The sequence below is a fragment of the Ammodytes marinus genome (genome assembly GCF_949987685.1).
Source record: "Ammodytes marinus genome assembly, chromosome: 7".
NCBI classification, from domain to species: domain Eukaryota; kingdom Metazoa; phylum Chordata; class Actinopteri; order Uranoscopiformes; family Ammodytidae; genus Ammodytes; species Ammodytes marinus.
In genome coordinates, this window is record NC_137211.1 from 12,442,820 (window position 1) to 12,461,569 (window position 18,750).

Consider the following 18,750-nt stretch of genomic DNA (forward strand, 5'->3'; position numbering starts at 1 on the left):
ATTTTTAATGTGCATTAAATGGCCGATTGTAGGCTACTTGACTACATGCTTTATGAAGACAGTCAGTTGAAAAACAGAGAAAAAACATTGTGATACCAGTTTGGAGGTTTACTGTGTCAACAAAGGAGGCATGTGACAACAAGCCACTTTACAATCAGGCTCCTATGATGAAAATCTAGCACTGAACTGGTATTAACTTCTTTATTTTTCAAATACTCTATACAACCATCAGGCCATAACCACTGCTTCTTTGAGGGGGTTGTGTCCTCCGCAAAACTAAGAAAAGACCAATCTGACCCCCCCAAATCTGCAGTAGAAAATGTGTTCGCCTTTTATGAACACTGAATGGATTGCTTTTACTATGGCTGAACCTAATGGTCATATTTGGTTAAACAAAAATAGAGATAAGCCTATATAAAATTACCAAATGTACAATAACATATTAAACAAGAACGGAAGCTCATAAAAGGAAGTAGCCTATCTCTCTCTCCTTCTCTCTCCCAAGCTCTCTCCACGTCGCCCTCTACTCTGACTCGGGGCCTCCGTGCAGGATCAGCGTTCCTAGGAATGGACTCTCCCCCTGCTGCTAGTGCCTCACATCAGCATTGAGTCATCGCTCATCATGAGGATAGTAGCCTACTCATTATACTCTCATGCCTGTTCACTCTCTATGTTCACTTTGCTTCGCTCATTGGTTGTCTGTCTGTCTGGTGGAGACGAGACGGTGTGGATCAGTCCTCTGGCAGCATCTGAAGTCCTCCTGCATCCACACTATTCCCTATTCATATTTTACTTTAGTATTACCAGGTCAACATTTAGTCAATGATTGTATTCCTTTGTGATTTTCTATTAGTTTCTGTACATGTGACATATTTTGCATGATGTTCGTTCTGGGAGAGGGATCCCTTCCGCTATCATATTTTTTTTTAATCCTGTTACAGGGTTGTGTGGGAGTTTTTTCTCAGTCCTAAGGGTCTAAGGGCAGAGGGTGTCATACTCTACAAGGCCTTCATGTCAAAATGACGTCAGTTGTTTGTGTACAGTCAGTAGCCTATACTGTTAGCCTAGCCAATTGAAATCTCTATATTTGAAATATAATAATATACAGACGGTCTGTGCTGTGCATAGACATTGATGCTTGGTTAACTGTTGTATAGTGGATCTAGACACTTTTCACCAAAGGAGCAAAACATTTATTGACTGTATCTAGGCGACCAGGGACCAGTCTGTTTTAGTTACCAAGCTTAAATGAATCTGTTCATGAGGAACATGTGGTAAACCCATGGGTAAACCACAAGACCGAAAATGCACATGAATAAAATTCTGCATCAGGCTTTGCTTAGTCACAAGTGCAATCTTTTTTTCTTTTTCTTGTGCGTAGCCACAATGACATTGGCTGATCCTGATCCCAGGGCTAGGGGTGTCACGACCATAGATAGTAGCCTATAATAAAGGTCACGACTCTGCCCCGTATAGACTGATCTCTCATAGAAGGTGAAACACCACGGCATCCGATGTATGCACATCGATGGGCAGAAAAATGCATATCCTCCCTACACCTTCATGTCAATGAACCTGTTGGCGCTCACGCTCAGTTGTAGGCTAAAAGCTGCTGCAGTGGAGGTGAGCGCTTGCGCATGCAGCAGGATTGTATCCGCTTATGTAAAAAAGGTAACGGGCTGAGCAGCAGCCTGTGCTCTGTTACAATGTTGTGGAAGGGAACAGTTGCGTTACTTTGGCTATGTCCTACATGGTGATGATGGTGTTACTCTAAGTAAAACGTGTTATCGGCTGTCTTAAAAAAAACACAAGTTCGCTTTTCATGTTGGTCGTTTTACGCTCCGCCCGAGTCAGTTCATGACGCTACAGTTAATTCTAGGGGTTTAGCTTTCTACTGGATTTTACTGAAGGAGGGCTTGAGGCAGAGCCCGCCCTCACGGGTCTTGGTCTGTGCTTGCCCTGCGCTGCGAGAGAAGACCTAGGCTACACGCCAATGAAACACGGAATAGCTCATTTTAGTGCCCTGCGGGACTGCGCAGAGAGGCGCCGTGGACAATATCTCACCGACGGAAGCCCCGCAGTGTCGTCGGTGATTTGTAGATGATTCCTACAATAAAACGGCGGTAGGTCGTCAGTGGCGCGCGTGCCAAACAGAGGAAGCCGAAAGCCAGGTCGAGCCAGTGAAGTCAAACGGACCTTGCGATGCCACCCGCGGATGCAGAGCCGGGCATGAGCAGCGGCGAGTCGCATGCAGCCCCGGCCCCACAGAGCCAATCCCATGGTGAACGCGCAGTGAGCGTGTTGTGGTCTTATGGAAAATGCCTGGGCGCTCTCCTACCAGTTTACCTGGCCGGGTATTATGGCTTCAGCATCACTTTGGTCCTGTTTGTTCTGATGATCTACATGGGATGGAAACACAGCCGACTGGAGAAAGTGATGAGGCTCAAGTCTGCTATGTACCTTCTGGAGAACGAGAGGAAATTCACCACTGAGAAGGTTTTCAGAACCAAACGGGATTTGCCTCCCTGGGTAAGTACTGGCTCATCGCCTCTCATTCTCTGCAGATGGTATCATCACCTGTCACATCAGCCACCCCACATCGGTCTGTAGCCTGTGCAGGCTGAACTTGAGCTGCATGCATCTCAGCTACTTTGCACCACTGTGATAGGCTCTCCTATATTATTATGAAGGCACTTGTTATTTGTTGGAGGCTGCATAAAGGCTACTTCTTAAAGTGAACACATTTTAGCCAGGCATAAAAAGGAAGCAAGAAAATGTCCTGGTGCCTGCCGTCAGATGTGCACGGCTGTTACGGTGTTTTCCCTTAGGTCTCTAGTCAGCCCCATATTTAGACATTTCCAATGTGCAGTGCCTTGGGAATTAGGTCTAACTGCTGCCACACTGAGGAATGTGCATTATTAGCATGTCAGATGAAGTATATAGTGGTGTGTGTTGGAAAGAATTACATTGACTTAGAGGAGACCTTGCACTAAGTAGACAGCTATAGGCCTACGCATCTCAATTGGGTAGATTCTCTCTGTGTGTTTGTGTGTTTCCTCTTCCCGTTAGTAAAGCTGCCATTGAACTTATCTGGCTCCAAAAACATGATGACTCATAAACTGTTAGGGTGTGTGTGTGTGTGTGTGTGTGTGTGTGTGTGTGTGTGTGTGTGTGTGTGTGTGTGTGTGTGTGTGATAGGCCTAATCTTGAAATCTCATGTCTCTGTTGTTTGCCGGAAAAACTGATGTGCATGTGATCTTGCTCTAATTCGATGCATATATTTTATAGGTATAAAGATGGGGAAACTGTTTGATTAAATAGAACTGCTGGGATGTAGTAACACTCTTAATGTTAATCTAAAACTGCAATTCATGAAAATGGCAACTTGTTTAAAATAAAATGAAAGCACTCTGTTATAACGTAGTATCTACCACATGTGCAAAAAGATTTAGCTAAAAAGTATCATCTCAAGTATTTGCACTGCCATGCTCAGGGCTTGGGGTCATTTCCCACTACCATGACATATTTGAGCTCATGCCTGACCAATATTATTTGTCAACAGGTCAACTTCCCAGATGTGGAAAAAGTAGAGTGGGTGAATAAGGTAATTGTTTTTTCTCATACAATTTTTTCATGTGTGCAACTGAATTATTTCTACATTAGGAAGGTTTTTTGAGTCATGTGTCAAAGAAAGGAAACAGCAATGATTTGAGGATATGGTGCAAGAATCTTTCAACTGAGCAACTCCGACAGAAGCTCCACTGTACTATAGTGTGCACTTTAAGTGACCCGTATCCCGTTGCAGCCTCTCCATCCGAGCAGATTATCTACTGGTGTAATTAAAAGGAAAGGAAGAGTGGCTCAGATAATATCTTACAACTCTTTGTCACTGTCAGTATAGTAACCTCGCATTGGCGCAGGGCAAGTGTAGAGATGAATACTAATAATACAAAGCAGCTTTCTGGTGGGGAAGAAAAAGAAAATGTAATGAACTCTCTTGATAGAAGCCCAGATGGTGGGATGGCAATTTGCTGGACTCATTTTTCACCAGCCCACGTCTCTCCTCCAGGCTTCCTGACATGTGATCCGGCTAGTCACACTTAGCCTATTGGCCAACAGCTTTAAACAAACATACATCGCCCTCCAAATGTCCTCACGTTTGAATTATATTTCAAAATTTGTGTAAATGATCGCCTGAAAAAGAAAAGAGGCTGATAATGTTTGTGAGTAACGCATGTGAAAAAAGGGGCGTGTGAGGAGTTGTACTTGTATAGGATACGTCATCCCTTAATATAACTGCACGTGCTTATATCTTAAACAATGTATTGATACTCTCCTGTAGCTAAAGCCTGTCAGTGTCAGCGCTCTCGTGAGCGGTTTGCAGCCCAGAGGATCAGCAAGTAGCTGAGAGGACTTTGGCCTCACACTGTAATGCTGAAGCTATATCACCATTGTGAGGATGTGTGGAGTGACACTGATGATGCACTGATTCAATTCATCACAGGGACTCAATGCAAATGGATACTTAAAATGAAGTGTGTTACTTTCATGTTTTTATGTTGTGAGGATTAATGTATTCCTTTTCATTTTATCTTGAGTTTTATGTGTTCCCAAAAATGATTGGAGGGAACTGGTTTAATTTATTTAATCTTGCTGCCTTATTAATGGCTGTGTGCTATTGGGCGCCAACTATGTCCTCTTTCGTTGTTTTTCTTCTGGTAAACCTTAATTCAGAGGCCTTTTAACCACAACTCAAACCGCCTTTTGTATATACAGGAAGTGCTTTGCTCTGACTAAGCATTTGCACAGGCATTTATAATAACAGAATCACAAGATGCAACAGATGCCAACACATACCACAATGGATGACTTGTATTTATTCATCACTTTATTGCCTATTAACCACTGTCATTGCTGGATTAGAATCTAACGATAAACAAATGAATGGTCATGTGTTCTGTCACATAGATCCTGCAGCAGGCCTGGCCCTTCATAGGCCAGTATTTGGAGAAGTTGCTGGTGGAAACCATCGCTCCTGCCATCCGTACCTCCAGCATTCACCTGCAGACCCTCAGCTTCACCAAGGTCAACATAGGAGACAAGGTAACTGAATGGCCAGTCGTAAAAGCAGCAATTTATTCTGTTAATGTTCCACCACGACCATGAAAATACAGTGGGAACCATGGTTTACAGGCATAAAGATTGATTGATTTCTCCAAGCGAATAATGTTTTTCATGTGTGTCTTCCCTAATGGAAGCCCTCTATCAGTCTTCTTTGCTTTTGGTCTAACAGCAGCTGTTGTGTTCACAGGCGATGAAGGTGGTCGGTGTAAAGGCGCACACAGAACACGATAAGAGACAAGTCATGTTGGATTTGTACCTGAGGTAAAGCATCGCCGCAGCTTTGAGTTTTCTTTCATTATTTCATATTGTTGCTTGTCTATGAGCCACCAGTCAGTCAAGTCAGACTCAATGGTGGGGTTTGTTCTCGTCTGTTAGAGCAGATCATTGTTTACTCAACCCAAGAAAAAGAAAACAGTTCTATCATAAACCGTATCATCTGCCTCCCCTTTGTTAAACATGTATCTTTAGCCTTGTGACTGACTCTTCTACTTGCAGCTATGCCGGTGACGTCGAGATCAATGTTGAGATCAAAAAGTACTTTTGCAAAGCCGGAGTGAAAGGAGTCCAGGTATAAGAATACTCTATTATTAGTCTCAGTTAAGTGGCCTGAAAACATCTTCCAAATCTTGCGTGGTCTCTTTGCAGCTCCATGGGAAGCTGCGTGTGATCCTTGAGCCTCTGATCGGAGACGTGCCACTGGTTGGAGCCATCACCATGTTCTTCATCCGCAGGCCTGTGAGTGTTAAGCATCAGTGACCTATGTACATCTGATTCATTTGTGTTGGCATTGTCATCTGAGCTCTACACTCAAGTTTTCACATGTCTTCCCTTTTATCTGTGTCATAGAAACTGGACATCAACTGGACTGGGTTGACCAACCTGTTAGATATCCCCGGGCTGAAGTGAGTTCATGCGACAAAGCTCTGTGGAGCACTCCTTTAGGATGATCTGTTGTTTGATTATAATTGTTTGTTTTTATGAGGATTGCCTGTTTGTGGCGCAGGGCTAATGAAGTTTTGACCTGCAGATACGCTTTGGGACTGCATTTGTTTGAATATTGATGGATGCATTTCAGAGAATGTATTATTTAAATAGCCTCGGGAATCACAGAGGTTTTTACTGGATTTAAAACTGGAGTACCAAAACAAAGTGAGACATACAGCAGCACATTGTGGACATGTGATCACATACATGTCTGTATGGCAAATGGCAATATACCATATTTTTGGCAACAAATCCTGTGAAAAGACCAAAACCAACAATTAATTGATCCTGCTAACGAGTAGCCAAAGCCCAATAAAGCTTATTCACATCTCCCCCCCATTTATTTTGAGTCAATCCTTCAGACAAATTGGTGTTAATCCGCATCAGAAATGAGTTCCCAACAAATCCAATAAATACCGAAGTTTGAGTCACTTTTCCTAAAAACCAAATTGCCCATCTGTTTAAGAAAACTATTTAGCCTTTATTAAAATAATGAAAATATATATTTGTGACTCCATTTCATTGGTCTTTAAGGCTGACTGACAGGGTAGAGAGAAGTTGAAAGTACTGACCGACCAGAAAATTGTTGGTTTTCCTTTTTTTCATGTCCGCCTTTGTTGCTATTGAAAAAATGTTGAACAATGCCAGCCTTATCTTTTAACTTGTTAAACGCTATTCCATGCTGATGTTCATGTATATTGACTCCATTCATTTTTATCGAGGTAGTTCTTAGGGCTGTATTATGTAAGGTCAGACAATGTAGAATAAACTACTATACAATTATGGTATGGTGGCTGATTGTATGGTGGATGATTCTACACAGTGTGTGTTACGATCTTATATAATATACTTTTGTGAAAATACAATTCAAGCATTGTCAGAGGTGTAGATTTGTTGCTAACACATCTGTTCGCTCTGCCAATACTTTCAATGACAGTATGTCATTATTTCTTAATTGTATTCGTCCTTTAGAGGACATTAGCCAACATGATTTCAAAGAAAAACTGTCCTCATCTGTAGCCAATGGGTGCTTCCTGTTGGTTCTGTTACCTGAATATCATGTTATTTATGCATGTTCATTTGGTCAGCAGTAGTATATAGCCTCTGTCTGTTTGTCTGTGTGTCCCTCCTCTGTCTTCCTGGCATTCATTTGCAGTGCCATGTCGGACACTATGATAATGGATGCAATTGCCTCTCACCTGGTGCTCCCCAACCGCCTCACTATTCCCCTGGTGGCCAACCTGCACGTTGCGCAGCTCCGCTCTCCTCTCCCACGGGTAACTGACTCAATAATGAATGGCCTGGAGAAGATGGACCCACACAGTCTGAAGCAAAAGCTGTCAGCATATAAGTTGAAAGCAAACACATAGACTGAAAGCCATACAGCATATTTTACATTGTGAATGAATAGCATGTATTCATGTATTCATAAGCAAACATTTTGATGTTGGTGCTAGGGAGTTGTGCGTATCCACCTGCTGGAGGCGGAGGACCTGACTGCCAAGGACACTGTCATAAAGGGCTTAATCGACGGGAAGTCCGACCCGTATGCCGTTCTGCGAGTAGGAACCCAGATCTTCACCTCTCATCACGTGGACAGCAACCTGAACCCACAGTGGAGGGAGACGTATGAGGTGAGCCAGTATTGCAGAGAGGGAAGAAAAAAAATGGCCTTTACCTCCAAAAGTGAGCTGACATGAGATATATAAGGCTTTGGCTTGATATTCAAAGTGCTACTTGGCCCACTGGTTTGCGTGCTTGACATTTTAGCCTAGCGTCTGTGTTCTTGCTTTGTAAGGGAAGTCCAGTAGTCATTGCCACAGAGATAAACGGTCCTTGTGAAGATGTTATCCAATTATCCGATAGAGCAGGAAGCCCTTAGTTTCCTAGATAAGTAGCTATAGAGAGAAAAAAAACTGCTTGCTCAAGGACACGTTTTCGTTTAATAAAAATGTAACCAAGAACTGAATTGATATGAAAATATTAACACTTACCTTGCACAATACTAAAAAAGTTCTTTGCATTGTGAATCTGTCTGCATGTCCTTGTGTTATTATATCACATGTGGCTGTATCTATATCCGTTGTGTGTGTATTTTGTATTAGTCCATTTATGCGTGTTTGTGTGTCAGGTGATTGTCCATGAAGTACCTGGTCAGGAGTTGGAAGTGGAAGTGTTTGACAAAGACCCAGACCAGGATGACTTCCTGGGGAGGTAGCTTATTCATTCTCATTCATTTTATCTGTCTCTATGTGTTGCTTGTGTCATTTCCGTCTCTACTATTGCCGTTTTGGGCCCACGATTCTGTTAAATTGAAACATCTTTGTCTCGTTTGATTCTGGCCTTTATTGATTCTCTCTTTGTCTCTCTTTATCCCACTCTTTTTTTAGAGTTAAGGTGGATCTCGATATTGTAAAGAAGGCCAGAGTTGTGGACGATGTAAGTAGTAATGCTTAAAACTTTTTGAGTTTTCGAACATGATTCAGTTCATCTATCTTACTCTTTCTCACTCAGATCAGATCATACAATAAACCGCAAGCACAGGAATGCAGCTGTCTAATTATATCTGAGCAAAATTGCAGTAATCCTGTTGGCATGTGACATTGCAGACCCCGCGTGCCTACTCGTGATCTGCTCTGATCTTCTTCTACCCTGCCATGTTCAAGCCAGATGAAAAAAATTGTGTGTTTAATGAACCCCTCTGTTTTTGTAAACAGTGGTTCAATCTGAAGGACGTCCCATCTGGCAGCGTTCACCTCCGGCTGGAGTGGCTCTCTCTGCTGTCCTCTGCTGACCGACTGAGTGAGGTAAAGACTAGAGCACAGCCCAATGGTTTTAAACAAGGAATCTTTATTTTTTTTTGCAGCATGGCTAAGGTAGTGATGTGGCCAAAATGAATATACTGATAAGTACAATCATATGAAAAAGTTTGGGAACCCCTCTTAGCCGGCATTATAATTGACTCTGCTTTCACAAAAAAAATATAAAAGTGGTATGTCTTTAATTTACCAGGAACAGCTAAGTACTGGGATGTTTTCCAAACAAAGATTTTTTGAAAAGCAGTATTTGGTTGTATGAAATAAAATAAAATGTGAAAAACTGGCTGTGCAAAAATATGGGTACCCTTGTGGTTTTGTTGATTTTAATGCCTGTAACAGCATGTAAAACTGATGAATTTAAACACAAAGTTGGTTGGATTATGTTGTTAAGCCTTGAACCTCATAGAAATGTCTGTTTAATCATGAGAAAATGTATTTTAGGTGCCTAAATGCAAGTTGCACTTCTCTTTGACTCTCTGCTGAAGTGAGACAGAATGGGATCATCAAAACTGCTCCCAAAAGATCTTAAAAACAAAGATTATTCATTGTCATGGTTTAGGGGAAGGCTACAAGAAGCTTTCCCAAAGGTTTCAATTGTCAATTTCGACTATAGGGAACGTTGTCAGGAAATGGAAGGACACAGGCACAGTTGCAGTTAAACCCAGGTCTAGCAGACCAAGAAAAGTACAAGAGCGGCATATGCGGCGGATTGTGAGAATGGTTGCACACAACCCAAAGATCACCTCCAAAGACCTGCAAGAACATCTGGCTGCAGATTGTGTATCTGTACATGGTTCAACAAATCAGTGCAATTTGCACCAAAACATCTGTATGGCCAGGTGATGAGAAGGAAGCCCTTTCTGTGCCCACGCCACAGATACAGTTGCATGGAGTATGCAAAAGCTCATTTAGACAAGCCAGATTCATATTGGAAGAAAATGCTTTGGACTGATGAGACAAAAATTAAGTTATTTGGTCTTTATAAAAAGCAGATGTTTTGGTGCAAATTGCGCTGAATTGTTGAACGATGTACAGATACACAATCTGCAGCCAGATGTTCTTGCAGGTCTTTGGAGGTGATCTGTGGGTTGTGTGCAACCATTCTCACAATCCTCCACCTATACCGCTCCTGTTTTTTTCTTGGTCTGCCATGCCTGGGTTTAACTGCCACTGTGCCTGTGTCCTTCCATTTCCTGACAACGTTCCCTACAGTCGAAATTGACAATTGAAACCTTTGGGAAAGCTTCTTGTAGCCTTCCCCTAAACCATGACAATGAACAATCTTTGTTTTTCAGATCTTTTGGGAGCTGTTTTGATGATCCCATTCTGTCTCACTTCAGCAGAGAGTCAAAGAGAAGTGCAACTTGCATTTAGGCACCTAAAATAAATGTTCTCATGATTAAACAGACATTTATATGAGGTTCAAGGCTTAACAACATAATCCAACCAACTTTGTGTATAAAGTCATCAGTTTTACATGCTGTTACAGGCATTAAAATCAACAAAACCACAAGGGTACCCACATTTTTGCACAGCCAGTTTTTCACATTTTATTTTATTTCATACAACCAAATACTGATTTTCAAAAAATCTTTGTTTGGAAAACATCCCAGTACTTAGCTGTTCCTGGTCAATTAAAGACATACCACTTTTATATTTTTTTTGTGAAAGCAGAGTCAATTATAATGCCGGCTGAGAGGGGTTCCCAAACTTTTTCATATGACTGTATCATAGAAGAAATTGATATTGTTATGCCATGTCATTTATTGGTTTATTTATGGCTTTTGACAGTATGGAGAGAGAGAGGAAATATAGGGCGAGAAGGTGATGATATGCGTCAAAGAAGTATAGCAAGAAATGTAGCAGGAAGATCGCATTGGTACATGTCTCAAACCAATTAACAACCAAGAAACCCTGGGACATGACATTTATTTAAGTTTCAAAAATCACAAAATAAAAAGTAGTTATTGACAGTATATTTCCAATTGAGCCTAATTTTGATTTACTTGGGAAAATCCTGTAATTTTGACAGCTCTATTTAATAAGGAGAAGTTTCAGATTGACTAAAAAATATGTGTTTTATTGTTAAAGTCTGTGTGTGTGTCGTAACTTTAATTAAATTAAAGTTGAAGGTAAAGGCGGCTTTAGTCAAAAACACATTCTTCTTCATTTTGTTTTTGATAGTATGAATATAGTAAAACGTTCAGTTGCGCTTTTGGCTTTTATGGTCTATCTATCATTTCCATCATGCTTGTGTTTCGTGGCCCAGGTGATCCAGAAGAACCAGAACTTGACCAGTAAGACGGCTGACCCACCGTCTGCCGCCATTCTAGCCATCTATCTTGATCAAGCTCATGAACTTCCAGTAAGATTCAAATCATTTTAAAGATGTTTTCTTTAGTGGTGTGCATTCGGTTAATCTATTACCAAAATTGATGCATTTGATATATTGTAGATGAGAAAAGGCAATAAGGACCCAAGCCCAATAGTGCTGATTTCCATTCAGGATACAACTAAAGAGAGCAAGGTAAAGGGTAAAACTTTGAACTTTTTTCTCATGACATCAAACCAAACTCTGAGCATAATGACTGTTTTTTCCCACTTGCTCTTCTGCAGACTTGCTACGGGACCAACAACCCTGTGTGGGAGGATGCCTTTACCTTCTTTATTCAGGATCCTCGCAAACAAGACATCGACATTCAAGTAAGTCATTATCAGTGATGATTGAACACACCAATTAAGGAAATTGCAAATATATGACAGAAAAATGACATAAGTGCACTTTATACCTTACGGATTGCTCATTTCCATTTTCTCTCTTATTCTCATCCCTGTAAACGGCACTCTCTCCCCTTTTTATACTATATCTAACCACAGTATACTATACTATATCCCTTTTGGCTTCATGACTAGCCTTACTCAGGTCTTCTGGTTCCTGTGTTTTTTTCTACTCAGGTGAAAGATGACGACCGTGCTCTGTCCCTGGGCAGCCTGACCATCCCTCTGACCCGTATCCTAGCAACCCCTGACCTCACCATGGACCAGTGGTTCCAGATGGAGAAATCTGGTTCTGCCAGTCGCATATACGTCAAAATTGTGCTTAGGGTTGGTATTTCACACATAGACTAAGACTTTTGTGTTGCTCACACTTGTAAGTCATGTGTCTGGTAAGTGTAGTAAATGAGTGGCATGTGGTGTCAAGGCCTGTTTTGGCTCAGGTCCAGTGTCCGTGTTGGATTAGTTGAAATCCCACCACCTCCCAAAGGACCGCTGTGGCCTTCGGGAAACTATCATCAGACACATTCTTTGGTATCACACCCACACCCACATCAAAACCAAGATCTCAAATTTAAACTAACCATACAATAGCTGTGTGTGTGTGTGTGTGTGTGTGTGTGTGCAAATGTGTGTGTGTGTGTGTGTGCAAATGTGTGTGTGTGTGTGTGTGTGTGTGTGTGTGTGTGTGTGTGTATGTCTTTTATCCATGGAAATCAGATCCTGTTGGACTTGTGAATGTAAGATACCGGAGAGGTTATAAAATCTCCTTTGCTTAAGAAGATTTTTTTATTTTTATATGAGGTCTTTATCCTTAACCGTAAGGATCCTTAACCCCTTTACATGCTTGAACTTAAACATAACAGAAATAAATGAAACCTAAAGTATGTCTTCTTCCTACCTCGTGTTCCTATCCTTGTGAAAACACTTGAACAACCTGATTTGTTCTCCATTGTAAAGAAGCATGAGAAACAGTTGCTCACTTGTTTTTTACTTGTTTCCAACTAGGTCTTGTGGCTAAATGACGATGACACTCCTGCTACTCCGTCTCCTCGGCCCTTACCCTCTGGGCCCGGGATTGGTGAGGGGGGAATCACATCAGAACTGAATCCTATGGGCCCCGGAGGGTTGGGTAAACCTCAACCATCACGACCACAGCACACCACGCCCGACCCAGAATTTGCCACCGAGGTAAAAGATAAACAAATAAATATGTTCACCTAGCGTAAAACAGTTGCAGACGACACAGTTCGACCTCATAAACACACACACACACACACACACACACACACAAACACACACACACACTATTAAGGCATTCCCTGCGCTTTGTTGTGCCCACAGGGGGTGCTGCGTATCCATTTGGTGGAGGCACAAAATCTGATAGCGAAGGACAACTTCATGGGCGGCATGGTGAAGGGGAAGAGCGACCCCTACGTCAAGATCCGTGTGGCTGGTATCACTTACCGTAGCCACACCATCAAAGAAAACCTTAATCCCACCTGGAATGAACTCTATGAGGTATTACCCTTTGTTTCGAGTAATTTATTCTTCTACTCATCTGATTGAGTTGAAAAAATGTGGTTATTGATAAAAAAAAAAAAATTTAAATTTTTTTCCTCAATGCTTTTTAGGTGGTTTTGACGCAGCTCCCTGGCCAAGAGATCCAGTTTGAGCTGTTCGACAAGGACCTCGATCAGGATGACTTCCTCGGAAGGTTTGCCATGATGATATGACAAATAAAAACGTGTCAATGTGTCAGTGAAAAGGATTATGAAGTATTGATTGAGTCCTGTCGTTGCAGGTTCAAACTTAGCCTACGAGATATCATCAGTGCACAGTTCATCGATACGGTGTGTGACTCATAATAAAAGTATTTGAAAAGATCATTTAAGACATGCAACACATTTTCTATTCATGTTGTAAACTTTTTTTGGTTACAGTGGTACACTCTTAATGATGTTAAGTCAGGCCGAGTTCACCTCATCCTGGAGTGGCTGCCCAGAGTCTCTGACCTACCCAGACTGGAGCAGGTAACATATTTACTTTCTTAAATTGTATTATTTAAATTTTTCTTAATTTGAATATACCAAAGCAACATGCCAATGTAATATGACAATTGCATGTGAAAATAAAAAATAAAAACTAAATTAGTACAACCTCGTACAGCATATTGATGATACTAAATTATCTAAAAAGGTACATTGAATTGACAAATGATGTACCTACAGGTTTGACATACAAGATCCAATTCCTCCTGTATTCTTACAAACTAATCCTGTTGGAGTCCATTTGAAGATAGTTCTTGCTTAGGTTACTTTTTTCAGGGCCTTTTTAGCCTGCAGCACTTACATTCCAGAACAGCTATTTGACACCAGAGTTAACATTTTAAGAAGGCAGGGTACTCGAAACGAGAGTTTACAATTTAAAACCTTATTTTCTACAATGACCTTACTTTTTGAAAACCTTTATGAACCTCCTACTTGAAAGAACAGTAAAATGGGTAACACCAGATTATACAGATTATATGATAATGATTTCCTTCAGATGAGCCAAACAGTAGAGCTGGAGGATTCCAGTGTAATAGTATAGTAGTCTTTTTACCAGGGGCAATGAAGAACCTTTAGAGCTAACCTTTAAAGGTTACAAGGGAATACTTATTGCTTGCTGTAGTTGTTCTTCTTGTCCATACTGGCTAAAAAGATACACCTCCCTTGTGCCATTGTTGTTTGGTTGCTATGGCAGATACAAACAGTTGTTAATCAACAGGAAAGAGAAGCACTTTCCGGTGTGTGAAGTTGTGGCAATCTTTGAAGATGCTTTGTGTAAGATTTGTTTGTTTGTGTTCATATCTTTGTTGGAAGTGCTGCCAAGGAACTTTCAACCACAACTTTCTTATTGCCAGATACGTCTTTCTAACACTCTCACTCTCTCCTCTATGTATCCCTCTCTGTGACACAACTTCAAACTATAGATCCTTCAGTATCAGTCCCAGCAGTCCTACCTGAACAAGGTTGTGCCATCTGCGGCTGTGCTGTTTGTGTATGTGGAGCGTGCCCACGGCCTTCCGGTTGGTTCTAACCTATACATTCTAATTGTTCTTGTACCATGATGTGTTTCCTCACACTTGCAGACGTGCAATAGTTGATTTCAGTGGCAGTGTATAAAAAAACAAAGCTGAATGTTCATGTATTCTGTACATTAAATCACTTCCCATGTAGTGTTTTTGTATTCAGTTGATTTCCTATCTACTATGCCCTGCTTGATGACATTTTTTATGACAATATTCTTTATGTGTAATTTAAGTTGAAGAAGAATGGAAAGGAGCCGAAGGTCGGGGCTGAGATTATCCTCAAAGGCGTTTCTCACAAAACCAAGGTAGGATCTCGAAGTAGTAATTGTAGCTATAAATGCAACAGAAGGAAAGTTTTCTATGAAAAGTCACGATATTCATTCTTTTCTCAAGATTTTCGAGCGATCCACGTCCCCACGATGGGATGAGGCATTCCGCTTTTTGGTTCGTGACCCCAGAGATGAGACTCTCACAGTGAAGGTGAGAGTCAGTAAAAACATTTGTGTTTTTCACTTTTTTTTTGCCTGAACTGCGTAGCTATAAAGCAGATGATAAAATACTTCACACAGCATCTCTTGGGTTATTAAAGCACTTTTCTCTGTCAAAGCTGACATTTTTATACAGATATGATTAAGGGCAGTCTAATTTTTTTTTTTGCCTATCTATATGTCTGTATCCAGCTCTCCCACAGCTGGGGCCAGGCCCTCGGGTCCTTGACGCTTCCTGTCAGAGAGGTGCTGGCTGAGCAGAACTTGGTGCTGGACCGTTGGCTCAATCTGGATGGAGCACTGCCGGAAAGCCAGATACTACTGAGGGCTACGCTCAATGTACTGACCACATATTCTGCTTATTATTCCACACTACCAATATGTTGCCATATATGCCAATGTGAGGGATGAGCTGATTGCTGTCAATTCAGTCCTGTCTCATTTGTATTTCATTAGAGCTCAAAGGTATTTTACTGCATAGAACCAATCTTGCAATGCACTGAATACTGTACTTAACAGCGTCCAACATCAGATATACAGCCCTTACTACAGAGTATCATGTCCTGAAAGATAACAGATATCCTGCACAACGTCACTCACTTAAGTAAGCTGTGTTATGCTAAGTAGTAGAGCTTAAATACATAGTCTGCTGCAGTTTTAAAGTCAAGTCTTGCTGCATAAAAAGGCTGTAGACATGATCTAAAAGATTATTATGCACCAGCAATGTCAATTTAAGCTATGATTTCAATCTCTGTGTCTTGCAGCTTTTGGACACTCAGTTGGCCGTGTGTCGCAAGGCTCCAGGGGACGCAGGTGGTGACGCTGGCGCAGATGAAGCCGTTCCCAGATGGGTTCCTTCACATCTAGACCTCAGACAGAGATTTCCCATGTGAGTCACACTCAACAGCCTCCACTGCAGAGATAACAGTTATCAGGGTTTCCTTAGTGAACTGTTCTCAACTTTATACTTACCCTGGTCTGTGTCTGTTAAAGTTAAAAACAACATAATATAAATAACCACATTTTCTGTGTCTTCTTTAGAGGTAGCGATAATAACCCAAATTCAGCTGGCCAGGTGAAGCTTAACGTCGGCTACTCTGTGGAAGAGAGCAGGCTTTTCATCACCGTTCACTCCTGCAGGTCTCTCTATGTGTCATACTTTAAACTTTTAGGCCATGTTTACACGGTAACAGTCTCACTGAAAACGGGAAGGTTTTCACTTTACGTTTTCAAAAGTTTCCGTGTTCAGACGCAATTGTTTTGAAAACTTTTATCATGCACACGGTTTCGGAAAAAACGGGCCGAAATCGCTGTTGTACGCATGCCAAGCCAGTAGTTGGCAGTGACAATTGTAGCCTAGTAGATAGCTCTTCTGGTGCAATTTGGCGCATGTATACAATCCGCAAACGTAAAAATACCTTTGCGTTTGTGCTGTTATTGTTACCGTGTAAAGTTCCTCTTAATCATCATATCAGGTGTTTTGGCCTGGAGCACTCTGGGTACCGACGCATTGTTGTGAACGTGATTGCTATATTGCCCACAGAGCCCTGACAGCCTGCTCCAAGGACGGTGCAGACCCTTATGTGACCTTCATCCTCCTGCCGGACAAGAAAGCCACCACAAAGAGGAGAACCGCCACCAAGAAGAGAGACCTCAACCCTGAATTCAACGAGAGGTTGGACAAAAACAAGACACTCATGATAGCCATGGGGGAGCGAGGACGTTTATTGACTTCCCCCACCTTTCTCTCTCTCTCTCGTTCTCTACCTGTAGGTTTGACTTTGATTTCTCTCTGGAGGAGTCCATACAGAGAAGACTGGACCTGTCCGTGAAGAACAACGTCTCCTTCATGAGCAGAGAGAGGGAGCTTATGGGCAAGGTACGTTATGCCTGAAATGCATCCAGTTAGTTCCTAACGTTGCATACATCGCTTGGTGTTGATACAGGGAATTGTGAAACACAGATATTTTTTTTTGCCCACAGTTGCAGCTGGACCTGGACCAAATTGACCTCAAGACTGGTGTCACACAATGGTAATCACTTAAATCGCTACTGAACAATGTTGTATAGGAACAGTTGTATCAACGAATGGTTGGTAATAATACGATTATATAAATGACAAATTGTTCCCTTTATGTTTTTTCCAGGTATGATTTGGTAGCAGAGACCATCTAGAAAAACCAACGCTTGGTCTAAAGTACTATGTATCGTATTGTGTTGCTTCTGTGATCTGTGATTTGTGATGTGTGTATCCAGCTTAAATTGAAATTTCCACCATCACTGAAAGAAAACATGATGACATATCTGCTCCACAAACAAAAAACACAGCCCATCAGTATTCATGAGAAGAAAACTTAACGTGTAGCTTATCATCCGTAAAGTGTTAACTGTGCTGAATCCTGCTGTCTTGGACGGATTCTTCAGTAGAAGATTTTGGCTGAATAGATGTTTGATAATAACACAACTGTGTCGCACAACCTACCAAGTTTATATGTGTTCAAAAGCATATCAAAGTCCTTTTTGAATTTTATTTACAAAAGGGCTCAATATCTTGTGAGGGTGTGATGACAATGTTTTATGGATTTGCAGCATCCAACACAACTGTGTAAGAGTATTTCTTTAAATTTTATTTAGGAAAATCTTGAAGTAATTCCTGATATTATTTTGTTTATATGTGTTTATATTATTGCCTTAAGTATTACAAAACTGTGCACAGTTTGTCAGAGTTTAGGAATTACCTTCAAAATGAAGTTGTATATGTTTTAACAGAGCTCTCTTAAAGTTACTTTTATAAATCAAAGTATTACAAACCAGGACCCTCAATATTTACCACTGAAAACAGAGGTATGATGCTGTAAGCAGAGTCTGAATCACTGTGCTTTTATGACGAGAAAACTTTGTATATACTGAGAAAACACATCACTTGTGTTTCTAAGCACACTTTGTGTTTGTATGTGTTCGTAGCGCCAAATGCAACAGGCCAAAGCTGTCGGCCATGTTACTTAGTACTTATTTTTTCAAGCAAAACAGTGGTGATCTTATGTGAGCCAGGCAAATATTGCACACCAACAGCGGGACAGCCACCATTGTCCCCTCACCACAAAGGCTCGGACAATGATGTAAGGTAATGGAAAGAAAATATTGTTGAAGTGTCAGAACTGCAAAAATAAAACTGCCTAGCTTTGACATTATTTGAGCATTTCATTATGTAGCCTATCTGCTGAAGTTGTTGAATAAAGTTTGCACTCTCATGAATCAAAATTGTGACTTTATTTTTATTTTATTTTTTTAGCCTACCAAACTCTAAAATACTAAATTGTATTTGTTGATGACATGCCATACTCACATCTCGCCACACGGTCGCGGTAAAGTGCGGACAAAGCTTTACGTTTCCGTCCAGCTGAAAGTGGGCTCGCTGCCTACAGATGTGAGGGGCGGGGCGACAGGAGAGGAAGTGATTGACGGTCCCTTTTGGCCAATGGGAGCT

The 18,750-nt window shown here is 41.3% G+C and overlaps 1 protein-coding gene across 1 annotated transcript; it reads left to right on the top strand.

Annotated features, from left to right (window-relative positions):
* Nucleotides 1-1,977: 1,977 nt before the first annotated feature.
* esyt1a (extended synaptotagmin-like protein 1a) lies at nucleotides 1,978-18,512 on the top strand. Its single transcript, XM_080031747.1, has 31 exons — nucleotides 1,978-2,529; nucleotides 3,563-3,604; nucleotides 4,969-5,103; nucleotides 5,312-5,385; nucleotides 5,620-5,692; nucleotides 5,770-5,859; nucleotides 5,971-6,026; nucleotides 7,265-7,385; nucleotides 7,566-7,742; nucleotides 8,240-8,322; nucleotides 8,499-8,547; nucleotides 8,826-8,915; nucleotides 11,197-11,292; nucleotides 11,383-11,454; nucleotides 11,544-11,630; nucleotides 11,883-12,032; nucleotides 12,711-12,893; nucleotides 13,047-13,223; nucleotides 13,337-13,419; nucleotides 13,507-13,555; nucleotides 13,646-13,735; nucleotides 14,677-14,772; nucleotides 15,009-15,080; nucleotides 15,169-15,255; nucleotides 15,456-15,602; nucleotides 16,028-16,152; nucleotides 16,305-16,403; nucleotides 16,807-16,938; nucleotides 17,037-17,142; nucleotides 17,247-17,296; nucleotides 17,411-18,512. The coding sequence occupies exons 1-31, from the start codon at nucleotides 2,203-2,205 to the stop codon at nucleotides 17,436-17,438; spliced, it is 3,246 nt and encodes a 1,081-aa protein (XP_079887873.1). The 5' UTR covers nucleotides 1,978-2,202; the 3' UTR covers nucleotides 17,439-18,512.
* The last annotated feature ends 238 nt before the right edge of the window (nucleotides 18,513-18,750 follow it).